Below are 19,253 nucleotides of genomic sequence, written 5' to 3' on the forward strand. Positions count from 1 at the left end.
CGTCCCCACAGATGAAACTGTCTCCCACCCCCAAGTATGTTAGAGTTTTCCCAGCATGTGGAGTGCCTTTTATATTCATATTATTGGCACCTACCTGAAAATCTGACGCATAGTAGGTGCTTAGTAATATTGAATGCCTCCAGGTTAGGACGCAGCTATTACCCACGCGGGTGCACAGAGAAGACAGAAGTGTGCGTTGGAGATTGCTGGCAACATGTTTAGAAAGCAATTTACAACCATCCCTTATCCTTTCAAGGGGTTATTCTAACATAGGACCTTAGGGGAACAGTGAGGTGTAACGAAAGGGAGTTTATCAAAGGAGACAGAATAGGCATCAAAGTAAGGATCCCACGAATATATGCAAGGAGTTTCTTCAAAATGAAGCGCTACTAGCGTTTTCTGAGAGTCCTATCCATGTAACGGAATGAATACAACACACTGAGACTCTCAGATTTAGAGCAGTGAATAGTGGGACACATGAAGAGACCTAGATTTCTGTAGATGTTATTAGAAGGGATGAGTCTAAGTTAGGATTTGGTAGTGGCATCTAAATTAAGAAAGTAACACCCAATAACGGATTACAGTCTGGAAATAGAGCTAATTGGCATGGCATAATTTAAGAGAACTATATTTTTAAAATAGCACAGTGAGTACATAGAATTTTAAAAGTGAATTTTTATTAATATCCTACATTTGCCTCGTCTTAAGCAAGCCGTGCAATGGTGGGGTACGCACTGAATGAGAGTCAGAAGATGCATCACTTTCTAGCTGGGAGCCTTGCGGAGAGAGCAGATGCTGCTCGGAGCCCCAGCTCCCTTGTCTGTAAAGTGAATATACGAGAACGTACCTCACTGGGCTGAAAGGTAAATAATTCTAATGACAATTTATAACTCTTCAAGCCACACAAACCAAAGCTATTGCCCTTTTGTCTTACTGCTCTTCTGATCTCCATCCTTTTTAGAATCTTTCATTTCTGCTTCAGAATGGATTGCTGGGATGGGTCCATTGCATTGTGAGCAGTACAGCACTCTGCCTGCCTTTGGATTTGGATTCCTCAAGGCAACTCTGTTCAAGGATTAAGCAGAATTCTTTTCCTTTCTTCTTCCCCTCAACAAGTACTGAGCACACTCAGGGCAGTACCCGGTACCACGGGAGCCCGGGGGGCGGGTCCTGGAAGAGGAGCTGCCTGCACTGAGTTCTCAGGTGAAGAGGAGGAGGGGCCACAAGGCTGAGCAGGCGCCCAGGAGGCGGGAACGGCCTGCGCCTGCGCACGCCAGGGTCCCTGACAGCCCGGTCCTGCCAAACTGCAAAGGGGCCAGAGAGCTGAGCAGAAGGCCCTGAAGCCTGGGCTCCACCTGGACACACAGAGAAGGCACTGAAGTGGGTTAGACGACAGAGCGGGGTCAGGTCGGTTAGTTTAAGTAAATCTTGGGCTCTTCTCCTGGAGCAAGAGAAGCGAGGTTCCGTATCCCACCAGAGTGAGTCAACCATACAGGTACAAAGACATCTAGGTCACCAAGATGGCTCTTCCAGTGTTTTGAATTAATCAAAACCAACTGAAGGTAGTTACACTGAATGGGTTAAATGTTAACTGGTTATTTCCAAGTGAAATGATTACAATAAATTTCTCTCTGCCACGCACACTACAGAGGGAATGTGATGAATAGTAGAGACGGGGTGGGTGGTGGCAGAGGGGACAGCAAGGATAGAAATTTGGGCTGTGAAGGAGGAAAGTCTAGCTGGAAAGAGGGAGTGGGTCAGGTAGACAGTTACTACTTGAAATGAGGGAGGACTAGCCAAGTTCATAGGCCAAGGGGAAGGAGCAGGGAGAGAGAGAACGTGATGCTCCAGGAGAGAGCAGGTGGGGTCTGGGCCCGGGGAGGCAGGTGTGCCAGGAAGCTGCTTCCCACACTGAGTGCACCCACTGCCACCCGGGCATCTGACCAGAACACAGGCCAGTGTGTCAGCTCGGCCCGAGATTCTGCTTTTCTAACTAGATCCCCAGGTGATCCATAAAGTATGAGAAGGGCAGGTAGGTCTAGCGCCTTGTCCCAGGGCCGGCAGTCTGGGTACCACCTGGGAAACTGCTAGAAACGCAGCAGCTCAGGTCCCACCCAGACTTCCTGCGGCTTAACCGCCAGCAGACTCCTGGGCACATTCAAGTGTGAGGAGCTCTGCTCCAGGTAAAGGAAGAGGCAAGTTTGTCTCCTGAATGAGAGGGGGAATGGGGAAGAGTTGATGGGAGACTGGGTGGATGGCTGCGTCCAAAAGCCCAGAAATGGTCACAGACCTTCCTTAGCGATGCCACGTGCTTTGGATACAGATTTCCTGAGTGAAGTTTCTCTCTCTGGCTTGCTTGTTACATTTGGGGCAAAGACTTTCTATTACTATGTAGTATGTGCTTTTATTCAAATGTCTTCATGTTAAAAAAAAAAAAAACAAAACTGCCTTTTTGTTTTGGCTGATTGATTAATTCATAAAACATTTTCTCAATTTCTGTGATAGACTGTATTATTAAGGGTTCTCTAGAGAAACAGAACCAATACAGTGTGTGGTTGTAGAGAGAAAGAGATTTCGTTTAAGGAACTGCCTCACACAGCTGTGGAGCCTGGCAAGTCCTAAAGCCGGCCAGCAGGCCAGAGACCCAGGGCAACTCCAGGCAGATCCGACCTTGCAGTTCAAGCCTGAAGGTCATCTGTGGAGAATTTCCTCTTGCTCAGGGCAGGTCAGACTTTTGTTAAATTCAGGCCTTCAACTGATGGGAGAGGCCCACTGGCATCGTGGAGGGCCATCTGCTTTACTTAAAGTCCACTGATCTCAATGTTAGCCTCATCCAAAAACACCCTCATAGAAACATCAAGAATAATGTTTATTGAGACATCTGGACACCGCAGCCCAGCCAGATTGACACATAAAATTAACCATCAGAGATCTGTGTCTTCCTGAGGTCATCTGGTTCATTTCTGCCACTAAGAGGGGTTGAGGTTAAGCAGTCCATGAATGAATGCTATCCTTTCATTGAAAAAATCCAGAGAAGAAAATTCTATAATATTCTCTATTTTATTAGGACAGCCCAGTTTAATAGAGTAAATTCTAAGCTCTGCTTGTAGCTTGCCATTCTCCAAACTCGCTTACATTTTATCCAAATAAAGCCATGAGAGCAAGTTCAGACCTTGATTCTATCAAAACCTCATCAATCGTGTATAAATGTCACCTCCCTCCTGGGCCATCTCTGCTGTCTCTGATTCTTGTGTTCTGCTCTTCTCTGAACTCTTAAGAGTAATTACTAACACCTTGCATTGTTAGTCCTCTCAAGTTTATTCAAGCCGTGAATATCAAGTGTGAACAGTCATTTTAAATCTGTTATACCAGCATTTATCCATCCAAATGAATGTTCTCTTCTTCAAAGTAATCATTTATTCTAATGACACCATGATTGCTTAAAGCATTTTTGAAATTCTTTAGAAACTCCCTTCAGAAATTGATGCACATTCTTTTGAATGTCTTAAGTAGGGGCATAACTTTGCTCTTTGAAGATAGACTGGGTATTTGAAACAGTAAGAAGAAACTTGAGCTGATAATTAAGGTAGGCAATCAAGTCTGGCAATGTTATTCTTTGGCCAAAAATCAAACTATAACCATGAGGTAATAAGGAAAAAACTCCTTCATTCTGTAGATAATGTCTGGATTTGCATTCTTGTTGGAACAAATTAATACCTAATATACCAGCCTCAGTGCACTGCACACAGCAGGCACTCAATCATACCTGTTGAATGAATGGATGATTGCTTAGGCCATTCCTGTCCTATAGATTTCTAGTGGTCTTAGTCTGTCAAAACATCGGAATCAGGCCACATATATACCCAGATCTCTTCTACCCAGGAACATCTGTCCCAATAGACTTTTCACCAATTTTAAAGATTTCCCAATATTGCTTCTTTGTGACATTTGCTAATGAAATATGTTAGCACAGTGTACATTTCTTTAGAGGGAGTCGATAAAAGTTTGCTGAGTGACTTTCAAATGAGTGACTGCTGAGTCAACTGAAAAACAAATTTTAATGATAAAAGAAACCTTTCAGATCTTTAGTCCATTCCTGGAGTGGTTCCCAATGGTTTCCCCAAATTTAACTACTTTTGAAAAATCTACTTTGTCAGTTTTTGTGAATAGAGTTTCTATTTCCTTTGGGAAGCATATAATATTTGATATCCACCAGAGGTTTGTTTGCTCTGGTATAACATTTATGTTCTTATTCATACTCTCCATTTTGCACTCAGTTGAGTAACAAATGTTTGTCCTCTTCTGTTATTAAGGAATAGTTCCCTTTTCTGAAACATCAGTATCAATTTTTTTTTCTTCAAATACTTCATAGACCTGCTCTTCAAAAGGCTCTTCTTCAGAAAGTAGCCGTAAGACCACAGTTCCTGCTGTAAGTTAGTAAGTTACAAGGCAAGCACACCCCCTGCGGAACCCAGGGAGGATCGCACACGCTTGGTCACAAAGTTAATCGATTCTATGCTGAATGCTAAGGAAACATTTAACTGCACAAATATAGTACACAACATTTCAAATATAAGTGAAAGGCCAATTAGTAGTGCTATCAAAACGTATAATACAGAAATATTTTTTAAAAGGATAGAAAAATTATACTCAGGACCCATACATCTTCCTCATTATAACACATGTAGCGATTCATTCGTGCAGGTTTTTGTATGTAAATAGGATGATTTTTTTTTTCTTTTTGAAGAACTCCACTGTAGCTATGAGATGAAAAATGTATTGATGTAACAACGTATTATGGTAATGGTATAGCTTTCTTCAATTTTGCTTTTAGTGTTAGGAAACTAAAAGCTTATAAAATACCCAACTGACATAATGTGCTTTTAATAAAGAGGACACTGCTGTATACATTACCCTTCTCCTGTCATGTCTGGTATCACATCACCTGGCCTCTTTCTACACAGGCCACGTTGATAAAAGGGAGGCCGAGGGAGTTCAAATTGCAGGCAGTGGGGGGTGGGGTTACCATCCTATCCACCTGGCCAGTCCTCCAGCAAATCGTACCTTGAACGTTTCTCCTAAGGTGTCCTGTGGGCAGGATGAAAAACAGACTTGCCTTTCAATGAAAGATGTTCTGGCTTTTTGCCCAGCCAAGTTCGCAAGAGAACAGCACTGCGAACCCCACGCTTGCTGGGTGTGGGTTCAGACAAGGATGTTCCAAGCAGAGGGCTGAACCCAAATTTATGAAGCATCACAGGGCAAAACCCAAGTCAGACGGCTCCCACAAAGGCTGCCCGGGAAGTTCTCAGGACGCCAGGGTGTCAGCAAAGTGTTCAGGGTGGCAGGACCTGCCGCTCCCTCTGCCTCTTTGGAGAAGTGTTAAAAGGAGAGGACACCACCCCCCGCCCCAGGCCATGGGGCCAAAGCCCCCCCATCCTGAAGTCAGCTGCCAAGGCACTGCCCGTGGACATGGAAGAGAGGGGCCTCTGTAGGAGTGGAGGGCGGAAGTGCCTGCCTCCCACCTCTCTCTCTCGTCCCCTCAACCTAGTTGTGGCGCAGGCCCGGGGAGCAGGAGGAAGCCCCGAGTGTCCAGTCCAATCAGATAAATTGGTTGGGTGTCTCTTCAGATTCCAGAACACATGGAAATGGCAATTCTGTCAAAAGAAGCTCTGCCAAAGATGATCTGGGTGACAGACTACAGTTAAAAACTTCATCTATTGAACCTGAAAAAGGTAAACAGGGCAGGCGTTATTACCATCACTGGGAAAACAAAACCATAACCCAACAGTGCCTTAAAACCCGTGCAACACCCAGCGTAACCATTTCAATAATGAACAGCGAATCTGGCTTCCCCAGAAAAACTCAGAAAGCTGACAGAAACGTGTTGCTTTCTGTTTACCTGCAGGATGTGGATTGTCACCTGTTTTCTCCAGGGCCTGGAGATGCAGGTACCCTTTCTCATTTGATGACAAAAGGCCCACAGGTGGGGGACAGATGCCGGGACACAAGTCAGTTTTTGAGTGGAGATGGAGCTGGGCTAACTGATCACAAGGGCAGAGCCGGTGGAGCTGTCTGCTGGGAGGCGGTGGGGGCTGCTGTATCGTGGCTGGGCCACCTGTGGTGCATAATGATGGCTCCGTGGGCCTTGAAGTGTCCTTCTCACTGCCCTGGAGTGGAAGTGGCCCCAGGGCTGGCTCAGAGGAAACTTTGCAAGGAAGCACTGCCCAATTTCACGTGCCCCACAGTGTCCCCAGGATGTGAGTGGACATCCGGGCAGCATATAGGATAGAGGGTGAGCAATGGTGAAACAGTGAAGCGCTGCCCAGGCTGCGGTGGCCAGTGGGTGAGGCTGGAGGGCGTCACAGGAAGGACCAGGCATCTGGGATGGCTGCAACCAGGCAAGGCAATCTTCCCCAAAAAGGAAGAGCGTATAACCACCCACATGGCTGCCATGGAGCAGAGCAGAAGGGCATCTTTGTAGGAAACAACCAGCAGAGGAAGCTACAGCAAGGGGTAGGGGGTGGGAGGGGGAGGAGGAGGAGGGAGACACAGAGAAACTCATTCCAGGATAAGAGCGAGCTAGGAGTAAGCATTTTTGCTAGAAACACTGGAAGAAAGGAACTGTCATCAAATACAATTAATGAAACCTTTGGGTTTTTTTTTTTTTTTTTAACTTTTTGAAAACTGCAGGTTCATAGAGACTGGTGTTCTTTTGTTTGCTTGTTTTTGTTTGTTTGTTTGTTTGTTTGCAATTAGCAGCAGGAGTTCTGGTTCAAGGACATTGTCTTTCAGCCCAGACTAGCCTGGGACAGAGAAGGGCTCAGCAAAAGACAAATCCAGACAAGACCTGACTGATGCCACCTCCTTAACCACATCAGACTAGTCCTGGGTGGAGGCGCTGGGTATTCAAAGCTAGAACACACCCCATGTGATCTGTAGCATTCTCAAGAGTTCTTCTTCTTCTTTTTTTTTTTTTTAACAAGTTTTAAAAACGTTTATTCTTCACTGGTGCCTCATTTTTTTTTTAATTGAAGTATATCCAGTTTACAGTGTTGTGTCAGTTTCTGGTGTACAGCATAATGTTTCAGTCCTACATACACATACATATATTCTTTTTCATATTCTTTTTCACTATAGGTGACTACAAGATATTGAATATAGTTCCCTGGGCTATACAGAAGAAACTCATTGTTCATCTATTTTATATATGGTAGTTAGTATCGGTGCATCTCAAACTCCCAATTTATCCCTTCACCCCGCCTTCCCCCACTGGTAACCATAAGTTTGTTTTCTATGTCTGTGAGTCTGTTTCTGTTTTGTAAGTAAGTTCATTTGTGTCTTTTTTTTTTTTTTCAGATTCCACCTATGAGTGATATCATGGTATTTCAGCCATAAAAAAGAATAAAATAATGCCATTTGCAGCAACATGGATGGACCTGGAGATTGCCATTCTAAGTGAAGTAAGCCAGAAAAAGGAAGAGTTATTCTTTTGTGGTCTTACAAACTCTGGAGAACCCTTCCAAATATTTTTGAAGATAGATGTCTTGACCAGGTAGCTTCCTCCCCCAACCAACACTTTTCCTTAACATTCTGTTGCGCTGAATAATCACATGAGGAAAGCATTATTCTTTTATATTTAAATTATTATTAACAATACTTAAATGAGTTTAACATGTATGTACATTAATAATATATTTTAAAATTATTTTCTAGGTGCACTGCACAATAGAACTGCTGTCAGAAGACTTTAAGGAGCCTAAAAGGAAAAGTCACTGTGCTGCTTTTTGGTGGTAAACATTTCTCACGTCTTACTTCCTGAAATATGTGATATTACACTCACCCTTTATCAAGAGGCTTTATCTTTTCAATTAACTGATTCTTCTCTCCCATGATACTATTCTCCCCTTTTATTTAACCGTCTTCCTCAGGTACTTGAGAGCTTTTAACATACCTCTGGAAGTTACACTGAATTTTCGGTCAGAGAAACTGCTCCTTCGGATTAAAGGCTCACTCATTTTTTCCAGGAATAATTTAATGGTCTCCTTCTTTTCTGGACTTGTACTTGACAAATTCAGGACTTTTCCATTCACTTTTACAGTGGAATTGCTGAGCCCAAACCAATAGAAGAAATCAAATAACGCATCAGCCTTGAATTCATACGCAAAGCTCAAATTTTCTCCATTAACCACCTTGTTTCCTGGAGGGAAAAAATTCTTTACTGCCTCTTGAAAATCAAACTGAAAGAGAAAGAAGCAGTTAATGGATTTCATGGATTATATTACAGACATATTTTATTATAGAATTATATTATAGAATTAACAATGGCCAAAATATCCAAAATATAGCACCTCTTATTTCTCTTTCATTCTGATGTATTTTTAAACATTTGCCTTGATTTTTTTTTAAACAGACCTTTGCATTTGCTTCAAATTCCATGTAAAGACCTTGAACTGCTCTGTCAAATTTATATTTATTCTTACCCGTGTCTAATAAATGGCTAGAAACTAAGCCCATTTTCTTGGTTGTGTAATGAAGCAATGGAAAACTTCTATGCCTGCATTCAGTTAAGTTACATTTGAGCTCCAGGGACTCAGCCCTGGCAGGTAGAGAGCACAGATGCCCTCTGTGCATTGACAGCCCTGGATTCAGACAGACTGACGCTCACCTGAAGCCGGTAGCTTTCTCCAATCACTGAGGAAATGACCATGTCCATCCCCTGCTCCAGCTGTCTTCTTATCTTGGGGTGCCTTGTATTCACAAGAAATGCATATGTTCTTTCTAGAAATTAGGACACAGAAGTCAAAGAGAAGGGTGCATGTGTGATGTAAACATACTTCTGACAAAGCAGTGATTCCCACCGTGTTTGGAGATTTTATTTGTTTATAACTTCCCTTGCTGCTCCCTCAGGACCTGGCTGCAAAGCCTAACCCATCTCTAGGAATGTTTCTGAGAAGTTTGCAGATGTAAATGTGAAGGAAGCTCCAGGATCTTGTAAAGGCAGCTCAGAAAACCAGCTCCCCCCAGGCTGCACTTTGTTACTCTTGTCTCAGAAATTGAAAATTCCGTTCCCTAATTATCACAGATGAGGATTGAGTCGCCGCTGCACGCATCCAGTGTGGGGAGCCAAAGTGAACACGGGTCCCCGCCTGGCTGGGTAAACAGTGACTTGGCTCTCACCTACGCTTCCTCATTTGCAAAGCAGAAAATCAGCAAAGTCCAGGGAAGGAGGCTACCCCGTGGCTGCCCCTCCCTCTTCCTTCCCTGCCCTCCCCTAGAGCCCTTTGCCAAAGGGCTAATCTGGGTTCTAAGGACCGAGGCAATTTGAGGGTGGTTCTCCTCCACACCCAACTCCAGCAATACTAGCCCATGGGAAAGTCTCTCCCGATGTTTAAATACTAACGCGTCTGTGTTCTGGAAGTTGTTTTTTGTTGGTGTTTGTTTGGTGGGTTTGGTTTAGTAATCCCTTAAATCCAACTCTGTCCAAATCTATATAATCTAAGCAAAAGGAAGGTTGTTCACTCACTAGGAAATTTGCAATATTATTAACCAATAATCTCTTAACTTTTCCAGCCCCCAGAATCAAGCTCTATGGCCTTCATTACTCAAGCATTTTTTTCTAGGAAGATATATAACACAGGATGTCACCCTTTGTCTAAAGGCCATGGACCAGCCATCACATGATTTTGGAAACCGAACATTCTGCACTGGTTTTGAGCGTCAAACCTGTCGTCCACCAAGAGCAAGCGTTACGTCCTTGGGGAATACATTTTGAACTTAACTTTTGCACTAACCTTATTCATCTTATTTTTCCTACTCCGCTTTTCCTGTCTCCCAAATCATTTGGGGGACACTTTAGATATAAACCACCTTATATCCTCTTTGAGAAAAGATATAAATAATCAAGTAAAACAAGCCAGCTATTTGATACTTTGAGTTAACTTTCACATAAGCCAAATCAAGACCTTTGAGCTCATTAGACACTCGGGGCCACCACGCTCCACAGTTGTGCTGGTTGGGCAGGTTGCACACTGCACAATTCTAGAGGATGCCAATCACTTTCACATTGTCTATGTGTATATTTCTAATGACAGACTTTTGGGAAGGATCAGTAAATTGTCTGGCGTTAATGGTGGCTTTTTCTAAATTTGCACAAGAGTATATTTTGGGATAGAAGCAGGGCTGAACATGTTGCATCACAATTTTCATAACTTAACCTTAACCATATTAAGAGTCTATGTCAGAGAATTTCTTCATTTCATGGCTTTCCTTACAATTAACCAGGACTGGGTTTCAGTGCCTCCTTCCACAAGAGACACAACTGTGTACTTCTGAAGGCCACCCACAAATATTCCTTCTACCACTCCCTGTACTTTCATGAAAATGTTAAAATGGAGAGGTCTCTTATTCTTTCTTGAGATTCCTCCTGAGAGATCGACGCAGGAGGTGTACTTGATACATCTGTGAATTGCATTCTTAGAGAATTCACTGGCTTTCTAGTCACCATCAAGCCAAATAAGATCAGGGGCTCAGAGGCTCTAACAAGCATTGCTTGTTACAGTGCGATCTGTTCCCAGCCCCTCCTGCAGAGAAGGACATCGTGACTTTGAATGATGAAATGAGCAGGGAATCTGAATGACTCTGAATGAGACAGCAGAGAGTCAGCTCCACGAATCTGAATGAGAGGGCAGGTTTGAGGAAGTCTGTTTGGAATTTGTAGATCAATTCTTATTCCCTTGGGCTCATTTTAAGAACGTTATTTAGAAGTAAGTTTAAGACATTCTAACTCTATCACAGAGCATTATGCTCATGACTTTCACCATATATCACTTCAGCAGGAGGTAGAAGTTAAAAACTGAGATTTTTCATATTGAAATTTGAGTTAATATAGTTGTTATCAGTTAGTCTGATTTCTTGGAAGAAAACGAGAAAGAGATATGTCTAAAATTGAAATTTGAAGGCTATAACATGAAATATAAAAGCATCGAAATCATTTACCTTCTTTATTTTAGTTTTCTCCTTTATAAAATGGGGAGAATCCAAGTCCTTTCTCAGGCAGGATGACCATTCATCCTAGCTAAGCCTGAGTCTCTTCCAGTTTATACCTCTGTAGCAGCATAATTATTAACAGTACCTGCTTTCACGCTCAAAAACGTTCTCCTTTGGATGATATGCCCAGCAGGGCTGTTGGCAAATTAATGACATCAGAGCATGCCTGGCACACGTGTTTGGGATGCGGTAAACAGTAACACAGATCATCCTCTTCATCACTCCGGTCATCTTTGCAACCCCTGTAGGCTCAGAAATCACTCCCTGCTCAGACAGGAAGCATGAAAGAAAACTCAGGAGACAGATGGCTTCAGCCGGAGGATCATTCAGGGGTTTGCTCTGCAGGCTTGTGCTGGGCTTTCGGTGGCCTAACATGGCAGGCTTCTCATTTCCAGCCTGGCACGAGCTGATGTCCACCCTGCTTTCTCCAGGCCCAGCGTCTGCCTCAGCAGCTGACCACAGCCCACAGCCCAGCAAGGCAGAACCAAGCGCAAACATCTACAGACCTACCTTTTGAGGCGTCCTTTTGGGTTTGCACGTTAATAAAGAACAGCATTGGTTTGCTCAATATAGTTTCCCTGTAGTCTTTATAATCACAGTAGTTGGTCAGTTCCACATACCTATGAAGAAAGCAGAGAAGGCGGCAAGTGCAGTGAACCCTCCAGTCACAGTCAGGAGGGGACATGCTGGACAGGTGCCTGCAACATCCAGACTTTTTGAAGAAAGTCCCCTAACGTGTGCCCTTAGGGAGGCAGCCACATCTTGTACCAAATGCATAAATCCTTCCCCCTGGTCGGCAGACAGATCTGCATGCAGCCAAAAGGTGTCCGTGGTCCTGGGGGCACCTGGCACCAATGCTTGGCTCTCAGAGGCAGTCTTCACCAGATGCTGACCAGCACCGTCCACCTTGGGCTGTAAGAGTTAGTTTGAAGCTACAGGAGTGCTACGTCTCTCTGGACTGAGAATGACTTATACTCAATCAGTGGAATTCACTGGGTGTGCTCAGTGCAGTCATCCTGACTAACTGGTGGGTCTGAAATTTTCCTCTCCTTCTCCTCCCCTTTTCCCTTCTCTAATTCCAAGATAAACCCAGCACCCCCCCCCAGATTACGCAATCGACCAGTATTCACCAGAATCGAACTAATTCACCTCTCCCTGACGGTGAGCGTGTGCAGTTGAAAAACAAAAACCAAAATAATGTTAGATTTCTGTCCAGGGCCCTATTAAATTTAGCCTCCTTGGTTTTAGTTCATTATTCCAGCCCAGGAAGAGCTTCTGGCTTTTTGACTCTTTCCTCCAGCACGTCAGCTTTCTCTCCCCACTCTACACATTTTCCAAGCAGTCTGCATCTCAACCTGCACGGTTGATAAACAAGACAGATGCGAGCGCAAATTGTCTTCCTTCAAGAAGATGGCTAATTGTCTAACTGAGCCCAAGCTCAGAAGCCGAGTGGACCTGGGCAGGCCGAGTGGTACCCAGCAGGCTGCGGGATGTCAGCCACAGTCCCTCTTCCAGACCGCACGGCTTCCCGTGGACGGCTCTGCTGTGCGGGCTGCATGGAGTCAATGGGCTGCTTTCGCCACTACACCCTGAGCTGGCTTGTCCCGGGCGGGACGGCTCCCGCTTTTCTTTCCAGCCTGTGGTCCTTCCAGAGCCTGACATGAAAATCACCGCCTTGGGGAGCCCCCACAGCAGGGAGTTGTGGCCACACTGTCCTCTCAGCCTCCCTCCCCATCGCCCACTTCCCACAACCCACTTAGAGGGGCCGGAGCCCAGGACAGTGCCCCAGGCAGGGGTCAGGAGCAGTGGAGAATACCTAACCCCCAGCCAGAAAAGCACAGCTTCTGCTCGCAGGCCTCCAGCTTGGCTTCTTGGAAATCTGTGTCATCATTTTTTTCTGGGATTGTCAGATCTGATTTGAGATCCTTTAAAACCTAACCCCCACGGAGCATTTAAGGTGATTCTGCCTTCTATTTCCCCAGGCATTTAAGGTGGTCTCCACCTCCCAACCCTGGGCACCAGGGGTGGCCAGGGGGCTGGTCCCCTGGGGAGGGGACACGGGCTGATGCATCCAGGGGAGGAGAGGGGATGCAGGGGTTGATGTTCAGGGCTGCAGGTGCTGAGGGCTGGAGTAGGGGAGAGGAGGTGCCAATGGAGAAGAGGCAGGGGACCTAGCTGCGTTGGAGGGGAACGGATGGTAAGACAGTGCAGACGGGGTGTCGCATGGTTCTTCTTATGTGCCTCCTCCACCCTCACCCTGACCAGGCGGAACAGTGCACGCTGAGACAGGGTGGGGCAGCCCCTGAAGGGGAGTGTCGCTGTGCTCCGCATCAGCAGAGAGAATTTTCCTGTTCTTTGTCCCAACTGACCAACTGCCAAGAGGTACTGGAGAAAGGAAGCAGAGGCGCAGGAATCAGAAAGGGAACCACCGTTTGCTGGGTTCATTCATTCTCATTCATTCATTCAACAGCATTCACTCAGCACCAATTATGTGCCGGGCATTGACATACAACTTACATATCTGAGGGGCTTAGGGCCCAGAAGATGGGGATAGAGTAACAGGGCAGCGGCACAGGGAGGGGCTCCCTCGTGCTCCCTACCCCTCTGCCATCCATCTATGCAGCTGCCAAGGACCTGGCACAGGCTGGCAAGAGTGACCTGGGAGGGGGGTGAGGAGAGGAGAGTAAGGTCTGTGGTTGCAGAGGGCTGCGGGGATGGGCAGAGAGAGAAAAGTCTTGTAGTCAAAGAGGAAGAAAAGGACGAGTCTGATTGGAGTGAACAAAGAGATAGATGCATGATGCCGGCTGGAAGTCGGGTACCACCTGTGAGCCATCCAAAGCAATTTTCACATTCTCCCACCTTGTTTATCATGGAGTTAATTTATAGTCATTTAAGCACTTAATATTTTCCTCAAGGAGATTCCTCTTCTCTCTCAATATCCACAGTCTAACCATCATTCTCCAGCACACACACACGATGTGTGTGTACCGTACATCCAGAAAATCTGCAGTTTTGATTACTACTGTGATGACACAAATAACAGTGCGATCCTTGCCTCTGCCTACAAAATCGACTGACATCTGATTGGAGGTATCATCGGCAGGAAAAAGATAAAAATTGCAACTTGGAAATGATCACTGGTTGGGAAAATAATCAGTTTTCCCCAGAATTCTGTAGAAGGCTTTTTTGAATGCTAAGGGCTCAGAGAGCTATTTGGCCTGATCAAAGGAGGAGGACTGGGCAGGGGGAGGAGGAGGGAGAATCTTCTGGATAGTCACATATTGAGTTTAATGCATACCTATACATGCATCGCCTCTTTTGGAGTCTGAATTTAATAAGATATCCTGAATAATAAGACTATGCTCAGCATAATTTAATCTTCCTTTGATGATTTAGAGGCACGTTTAGGATCTTAACGGGGCTGTAAACATCATCACAGAGCATGGCAGTTATCACTGTACCACAGATGCAGGAAAATGCTGCTCACATGAGAGCTCTGATAACAGAATTTACAGACAAGAGGCTGTGGCAAGATCCCTACTTAACTCTCTATTTAAACAAGGTCACAGATCAGAAATACCTCCTTAATTCATCCATTCTCAGCCTCCAGTTATGGTCCAATTGTTAAACATCCCAAAATTGCAGCGAAATAAATAAATGTGAATATCCCTTTGGAATTCACTGGTGTGAGATTTGGATAAGTATGTCACTAAAATACAAAAAGACTGAGGACCTAGTTGTTAAGTCTCACAGGTCTTAAAGCACCTGACATTCAACCCCCGATTTTATTTTAAGATAAGCCTGGCCAGACTACATTAGGGACTAGTTATCTCATCTTTAATCATGCATATTTCTAAATTATGAATGCAAATACTGCTTCTGTGTCCTGGATATTTATGATATTTGCTGAACTTATCATTAGGGATGAGACACAAACAGTTTAAGAGAGTTCCTTTAAACTCTCATCTCTTCATTGATTTTATCCTGGCCCCCAAATGCTGCTAGGCTGAAACTTTCTACGCCTGGCTTTAATCCGAAGACTGAAAGGCAGAACAACGTAATGGAAAGCTTGGTGATTCCAGATAAGAAGATCTCATTCACGTCCTGACTGACTGGCTGTGTGAACTCGGTCCCAGAGCCGCAACTCACCACGACCTTGAGTTACTTAACCCATCTGGACTGGTTCCCTCCTCTGTAAAAGAGATATAGCACTGTTGCCTTCTACTTGATGATTTAATGCAGTGCCAATAGCATAGATGTGCATACTTGGGCTGATAGTAAATACTTAACAAACATCATCAGTGTCTTTAATTCTGGCCAACTCAGCTGGCCTTAGGGTGAAGCTCTGTAAGCTTCTGACACACAACCAGCGCTGTGTTCATGTGAGTTGCCAGGAAAGGAGGACTGTATGAGTATCTGAAAAATAAATGAGTAAGAGGTTCTCCTTTCTTGCTCCAATTTCTTTCCTCATCTTTTCAGTTTGGGAGGCAAAAGAGAACAGCTTAGCCAAGGCAATGTCTGAAAGATGGGACCAAGAAAGCACTTTGAATTTTTGCTTCTCGCAAATCAGGAGTAGCTGAAACATCACTCACCCTTTAGGATGTCTACCCAGCATTCTCTGCAGATTTTACATCATCTCTAGCATGACTTGAAAAGCTGCTCCAAATTTCCCTGGATCCTGACAATTTAATGTTCAAATAGGAATTCAAACCCATGGCTTCCATCTCTGTGTGTGTGTGTATGTGTACGTTCATTTTTAAAAAATATGAAGAGAGTAGCAGAGAAAAGGGGGAATATACAGGAACAGTCCTTGTGTAAAAGGCCCAGAAACTGCTTATAGCTACCATAATCCTTTGCTGTGACACTAAGCAGAAGTTTACAGGAACGTTCTGCCCTTGAGAGTACACAGGACGGCCCTGCTGTGTTTCCCGGGTTAACTCACTAGCTTTATGCAAAGCCTCCCTTTTGCTCTCCAACAATTCCTTCTGTTCACTCCCTCACCTTCTTCTTCTGCCCCTAGTCTAGTGAAATAAGCCAAATTTTCAGATTTATCACTCTCAGGTCTGTGACTCTAATCAACAATACACACATTCATTTGTGCAATAAACATTTACTAGGCACCTACTATGTGCAGGGCACTGGGGACACAAGATGAAAAAGGAAATAGTTTTGCTTTCCTTTTTCAGAAACATATAGTCTATTGGGAAGACAGATAAGAAGATGCACCATTTCAATGTGAAATGACAGATGTATGTAAGACCTTGTTGCTTAAAGTATGATCGCTGGGCCAACAGCACAGGCATCATGTGGGAGCTTGTAAAACTGCAGAATCCTGAGTCCCTCTTCAATTTTATTCAATCTAAAATCTGCATTTTAACAAGATCCTCGGGAGACTTGCAAGCTTATTTAAAGTCTGAGAAGCACTGGTATAAGATGTGGCCTCTTTCAGGGAGGGAAGAAGGAAATAAGTGACTGCTTTGGAGCAAATGTTGAGAGAGGAAGTTGTATGCTCCCTCCAAAGCCAAAGACAACTGCTTAAATCTGGCCAATTTGAGGAGCAGCAACAAAGACACCTGAATTCTGACTGCACCTCACTCCTGATCCATGAGGGCAGAACCTCCCACTGCTGTCCACAACTGTCTTCCTCCTCTTTCTAGAAGGCTCTCTCCATTCAGATGCGGTTCCCTCCCAGTCATCTTTCAGACCTGCACACCCAGTTATAAGGGGCTACTTCCTCTGCCGCAGCATGTCCTCTGGGGGGAAGACAGGTTCCTTCCAGCTCCCAAACTAGTCACAGATGCTCTCTGCTGCTCCTGGGGGACAAAGGCCCTCACTTGATTGTGTAGACTATGAGAACCTTGTATTTGCTGATCCCTGTTTGAACCCTGGTCTCTGTCACCTGATCATTTTTATTCTAGACTCTAAACTGCCAGGGAACCATGCTGTTTAATTTTCTTCTGTGGAGGAGGTGTTCAGAGCAAGAGTCTAACAATCAGACTTCAAAACCATTTGAAGTTTTGCAACACTGTTTGCTGAGACTAGGGGAGCTGACTCTTGTCAAAGGTCTAACCTATAGCTTCAATTAATTCTGGACATTTTTTACTTTTCATACTCTGTTCTCAAATACAATATTTATCTTCTTTTAAAATCTTTGCAAACTGATTTCTAACTCATTTCTTCCCATGGTCCCCTGCTTATGTCTTGGAATTTTCAATTCACTAAGAAAGGACGAAGAAATTTCTTGCTGGGAAATGGCTTTTCAGGCACTCAAAGCCCTCGCTATCTTTGTGTGGAAAAGCAAGTTTTTCCCAGTAGCTTTGAAGGAGGCATTTTAAATCTCTCTCTCTCTCTCTCTCTTTTTTTTTTTTTTTTTTGCTTGCTCTCCTGGCTCCATCCCCCACCACCGCCTGCTGTCTTCCCCAAAGCAAAGGCCTTCCCTTTTAATAGCTGGCCGGCTTACTCATCTCTGAATCAAACTCTAGACTGCACTGCCCGCTTCCTGGCACTCAGCTCTGCCGCAAATTTAAGACCTGTCCGCGTGGAGCCGCTGATCCCCCCACCCACACGCTGTGGCCTCTGGTGGCAAGAGGCGCCGCAGAATCCAGCAGTGAAGCTGCCTCCTTTACCCCATCAAAGCCCGCTCCAGCCTGACTACATCCCTGGTGGCTTCTTGTCTGGTAGGAAGTGCTGCAGGCACTTTGTCCACAACACTTAGGCATCCTGCGCACCCTTCATCCAATTAAGCTCAGCGCACGCAAGCTCTGCCCCAGGGTCCATGGAAGCAACACTCATTGCACTTACTTTCCCAGAACTGAACTGCCCACTTGACAACCCACATGGCCCTGGGTTGGACTTCACGGGGCTTTGGTCCCTTCTCAGCCATGGTTTATTGATTTTTTTTTTTTAACTAAGTGAGGCCAAAGACAGGAAACTTTAAATTTCTGCCCTTGGGTCTCCTCACTAGATAAGCGAGCATCGCACAAAGTGGAACATCCTCTCCCCTCCCCTTCCCCCCAGTCTAAAGCCAGGGTGTGAGTCTCTCCTTAGCAAAGGGTGTGCCCCAAACTGGAGCTCATCAGACCCAGTTAAGGAGCCAGAAAGGGAAAATCACCCGCCAGTTCTGTTTTCCCCACCCTGCCCTTCCCCACGCGCCTGCCCTGATGCCCACCTGGGCGGCTCACATGGCCGCAAAATGTCAGTGCAATGGGCAGAAAAACCAGGGCGGGGGTAGGAGGGCTATGCACCTCCAGGTGACGTTAGCAAAGAGCAAAATTTCGAAGTCTGACTTAGGAGGGAGGTACAGGCTGGGACTCGGGAAGCGAGGCCAGGGACGGGGCCAGCAGCGAGGGGGCAGGCCTCGGCGGGGGCCAGGCGGCGGGCCGGGGCGCGCGGCGAGGCCACCCACCTCCTGATGTAGCTGCTGAGGCGGCAGAGCTGCCCGTCGAGGCGCACGAGGCCGTCGCTGAAGACGTTGAAGCCGCCGCGCGCGGCCGCGGGCTCCGCGGGGCCGGGCACCACGAGCTGGTCGCCGCGCAGCTGGAAGGCGCCGGGCTGCAGGCGCAGCAGCTGTGCCAGCGGCAGCAGGGCCAGCTCGCAGTCGCACGTCCACAGGCTGCGCAGCTCCCCCGACGAGATGGACGTCAGGCTCGGCCTGGCTGCCGGCGCGCTCGCCGTCCCCGCCATGGCCCTGCCCGCGCTCCCGCCGTCGATGTCCCAGGGACGGGCTGGCGCCCCGACTCCGTCCGCCCTCCCGAGCTCGGGTCGCCGCTCGGGTGCCGCCCGCCTGCCCGCCCGCGAGGAGCGAAGCGCCGCAGGCACCGAGCGGAAAAAGCGTTCCCGGCACCGCGCGGCCCTTTTATCCGCCGCCGCGCCCCTCCCGGCCCTCGGGCACGACCCCAGACGCTCCGGGCGCGTTACAGCATCTCGGGGTTTGGCACGCGCCCGGAGGGCCGCGCCCGCTCGCAGCCGAGGGTTACTCATCCCCCTGGGGTGCTCCGCTCCACGCCCGGGGCTGGGCCCGCCCCCGCCTGGACACTGCGGGGCGGGGTGGGGGCGAGGGACACTGCCCGGGGGTGGGAGCATCCGTCCCAGGTGCGGGGTCTGGCCGGCGGTGAGAGCGAGAGCGCGCAGCTCCCGCCCATGCCCAAGACACCACACCTTTGCACGCCGGTTGGAGAGAGGCGCGCGCTCTTCTCTCCGCTCCGTCC

The 19,253-nt window shown here is 46.5% G+C and overlaps 1 protein-coding gene across 2 annotated transcripts; it reads right to left on the reverse strand.

Annotated features, from left to right (window-relative positions):
- Positions 1 to 4,039: 4,039 nt before the first annotated feature.
- On the reverse strand, positions 4,040 to 18,865 carry MEDAG (mesenteric estrogen dependent adipogenesis). 2 transcript variants are annotated; one of them, XM_031465839.2, is made up of 5 exons: positions 18,452 to 18,863; positions 11,557 to 11,666; positions 8,666 to 8,778; positions 7,952 to 8,237; positions 4,040 to 5,723 (listed from the first exon to the last, which is right to left on the reverse strand). In XM_031465839.2, exons 1-5 carry the CDS (start codon positions 18,727 to 18,729, stop codon positions 5,599 to 5,601), a joined length of 912 nt encoding a protein of 303 aa, XP_031321699.2. In that variant the 5' UTR covers positions 18,730 to 18,863; the 3' UTR covers positions 4,040 to 5,598. The 2 variants fall into 2 exon arrangements, with proteins under 2 accessions (XP_031321699.2, XP_064349302.1); XM_064493232.1 differs by having other exon boundaries at positions 5,668 to 5,723; positions 8,190 to 8,237; positions 18,452 to 18,865.
- Between the last annotated feature and the right edge of the window lie 388 nt (positions 18,866 to 19,253).

Source organism: Camelus dromedarius, chromosome 13, assembly GCF_036321535.1.
Source record: "Camelus dromedarius isolate mCamDro1 chromosome 13, mCamDro1.pat, whole genome shotgun sequence".
NCBI lineage: Eukaryota > Metazoa > Chordata > Mammalia > Artiodactyla > Camelidae > Camelus > Camelus dromedarius.

Excerpts from the sequence above, each read along its gene's own strand:
- MEDAG (XM_031465839.2), bottom strand. The coding sequence starts at position 18,729 with ATGGCGGGGACGGCGAGCGCGCCGGCAGCCAGGCCGAGCCTGACGTCC. Across the intron at positions 11,667-18,451 it reads CTCAGCAGCTACATCAGGAG|GTATGTGGAACTGACCAACT; the intron begins GTGGGTGGCCTC and ends CTTTCTTCATAG. Across the intron at positions 8,238-8,665 it reads GAGAAAGCTACCGGCTTCAG|TTTGATTTTCAAGAGGCAGT; the intron begins GTGAGCGTCAGT and ends TTTCTCTTTCAG.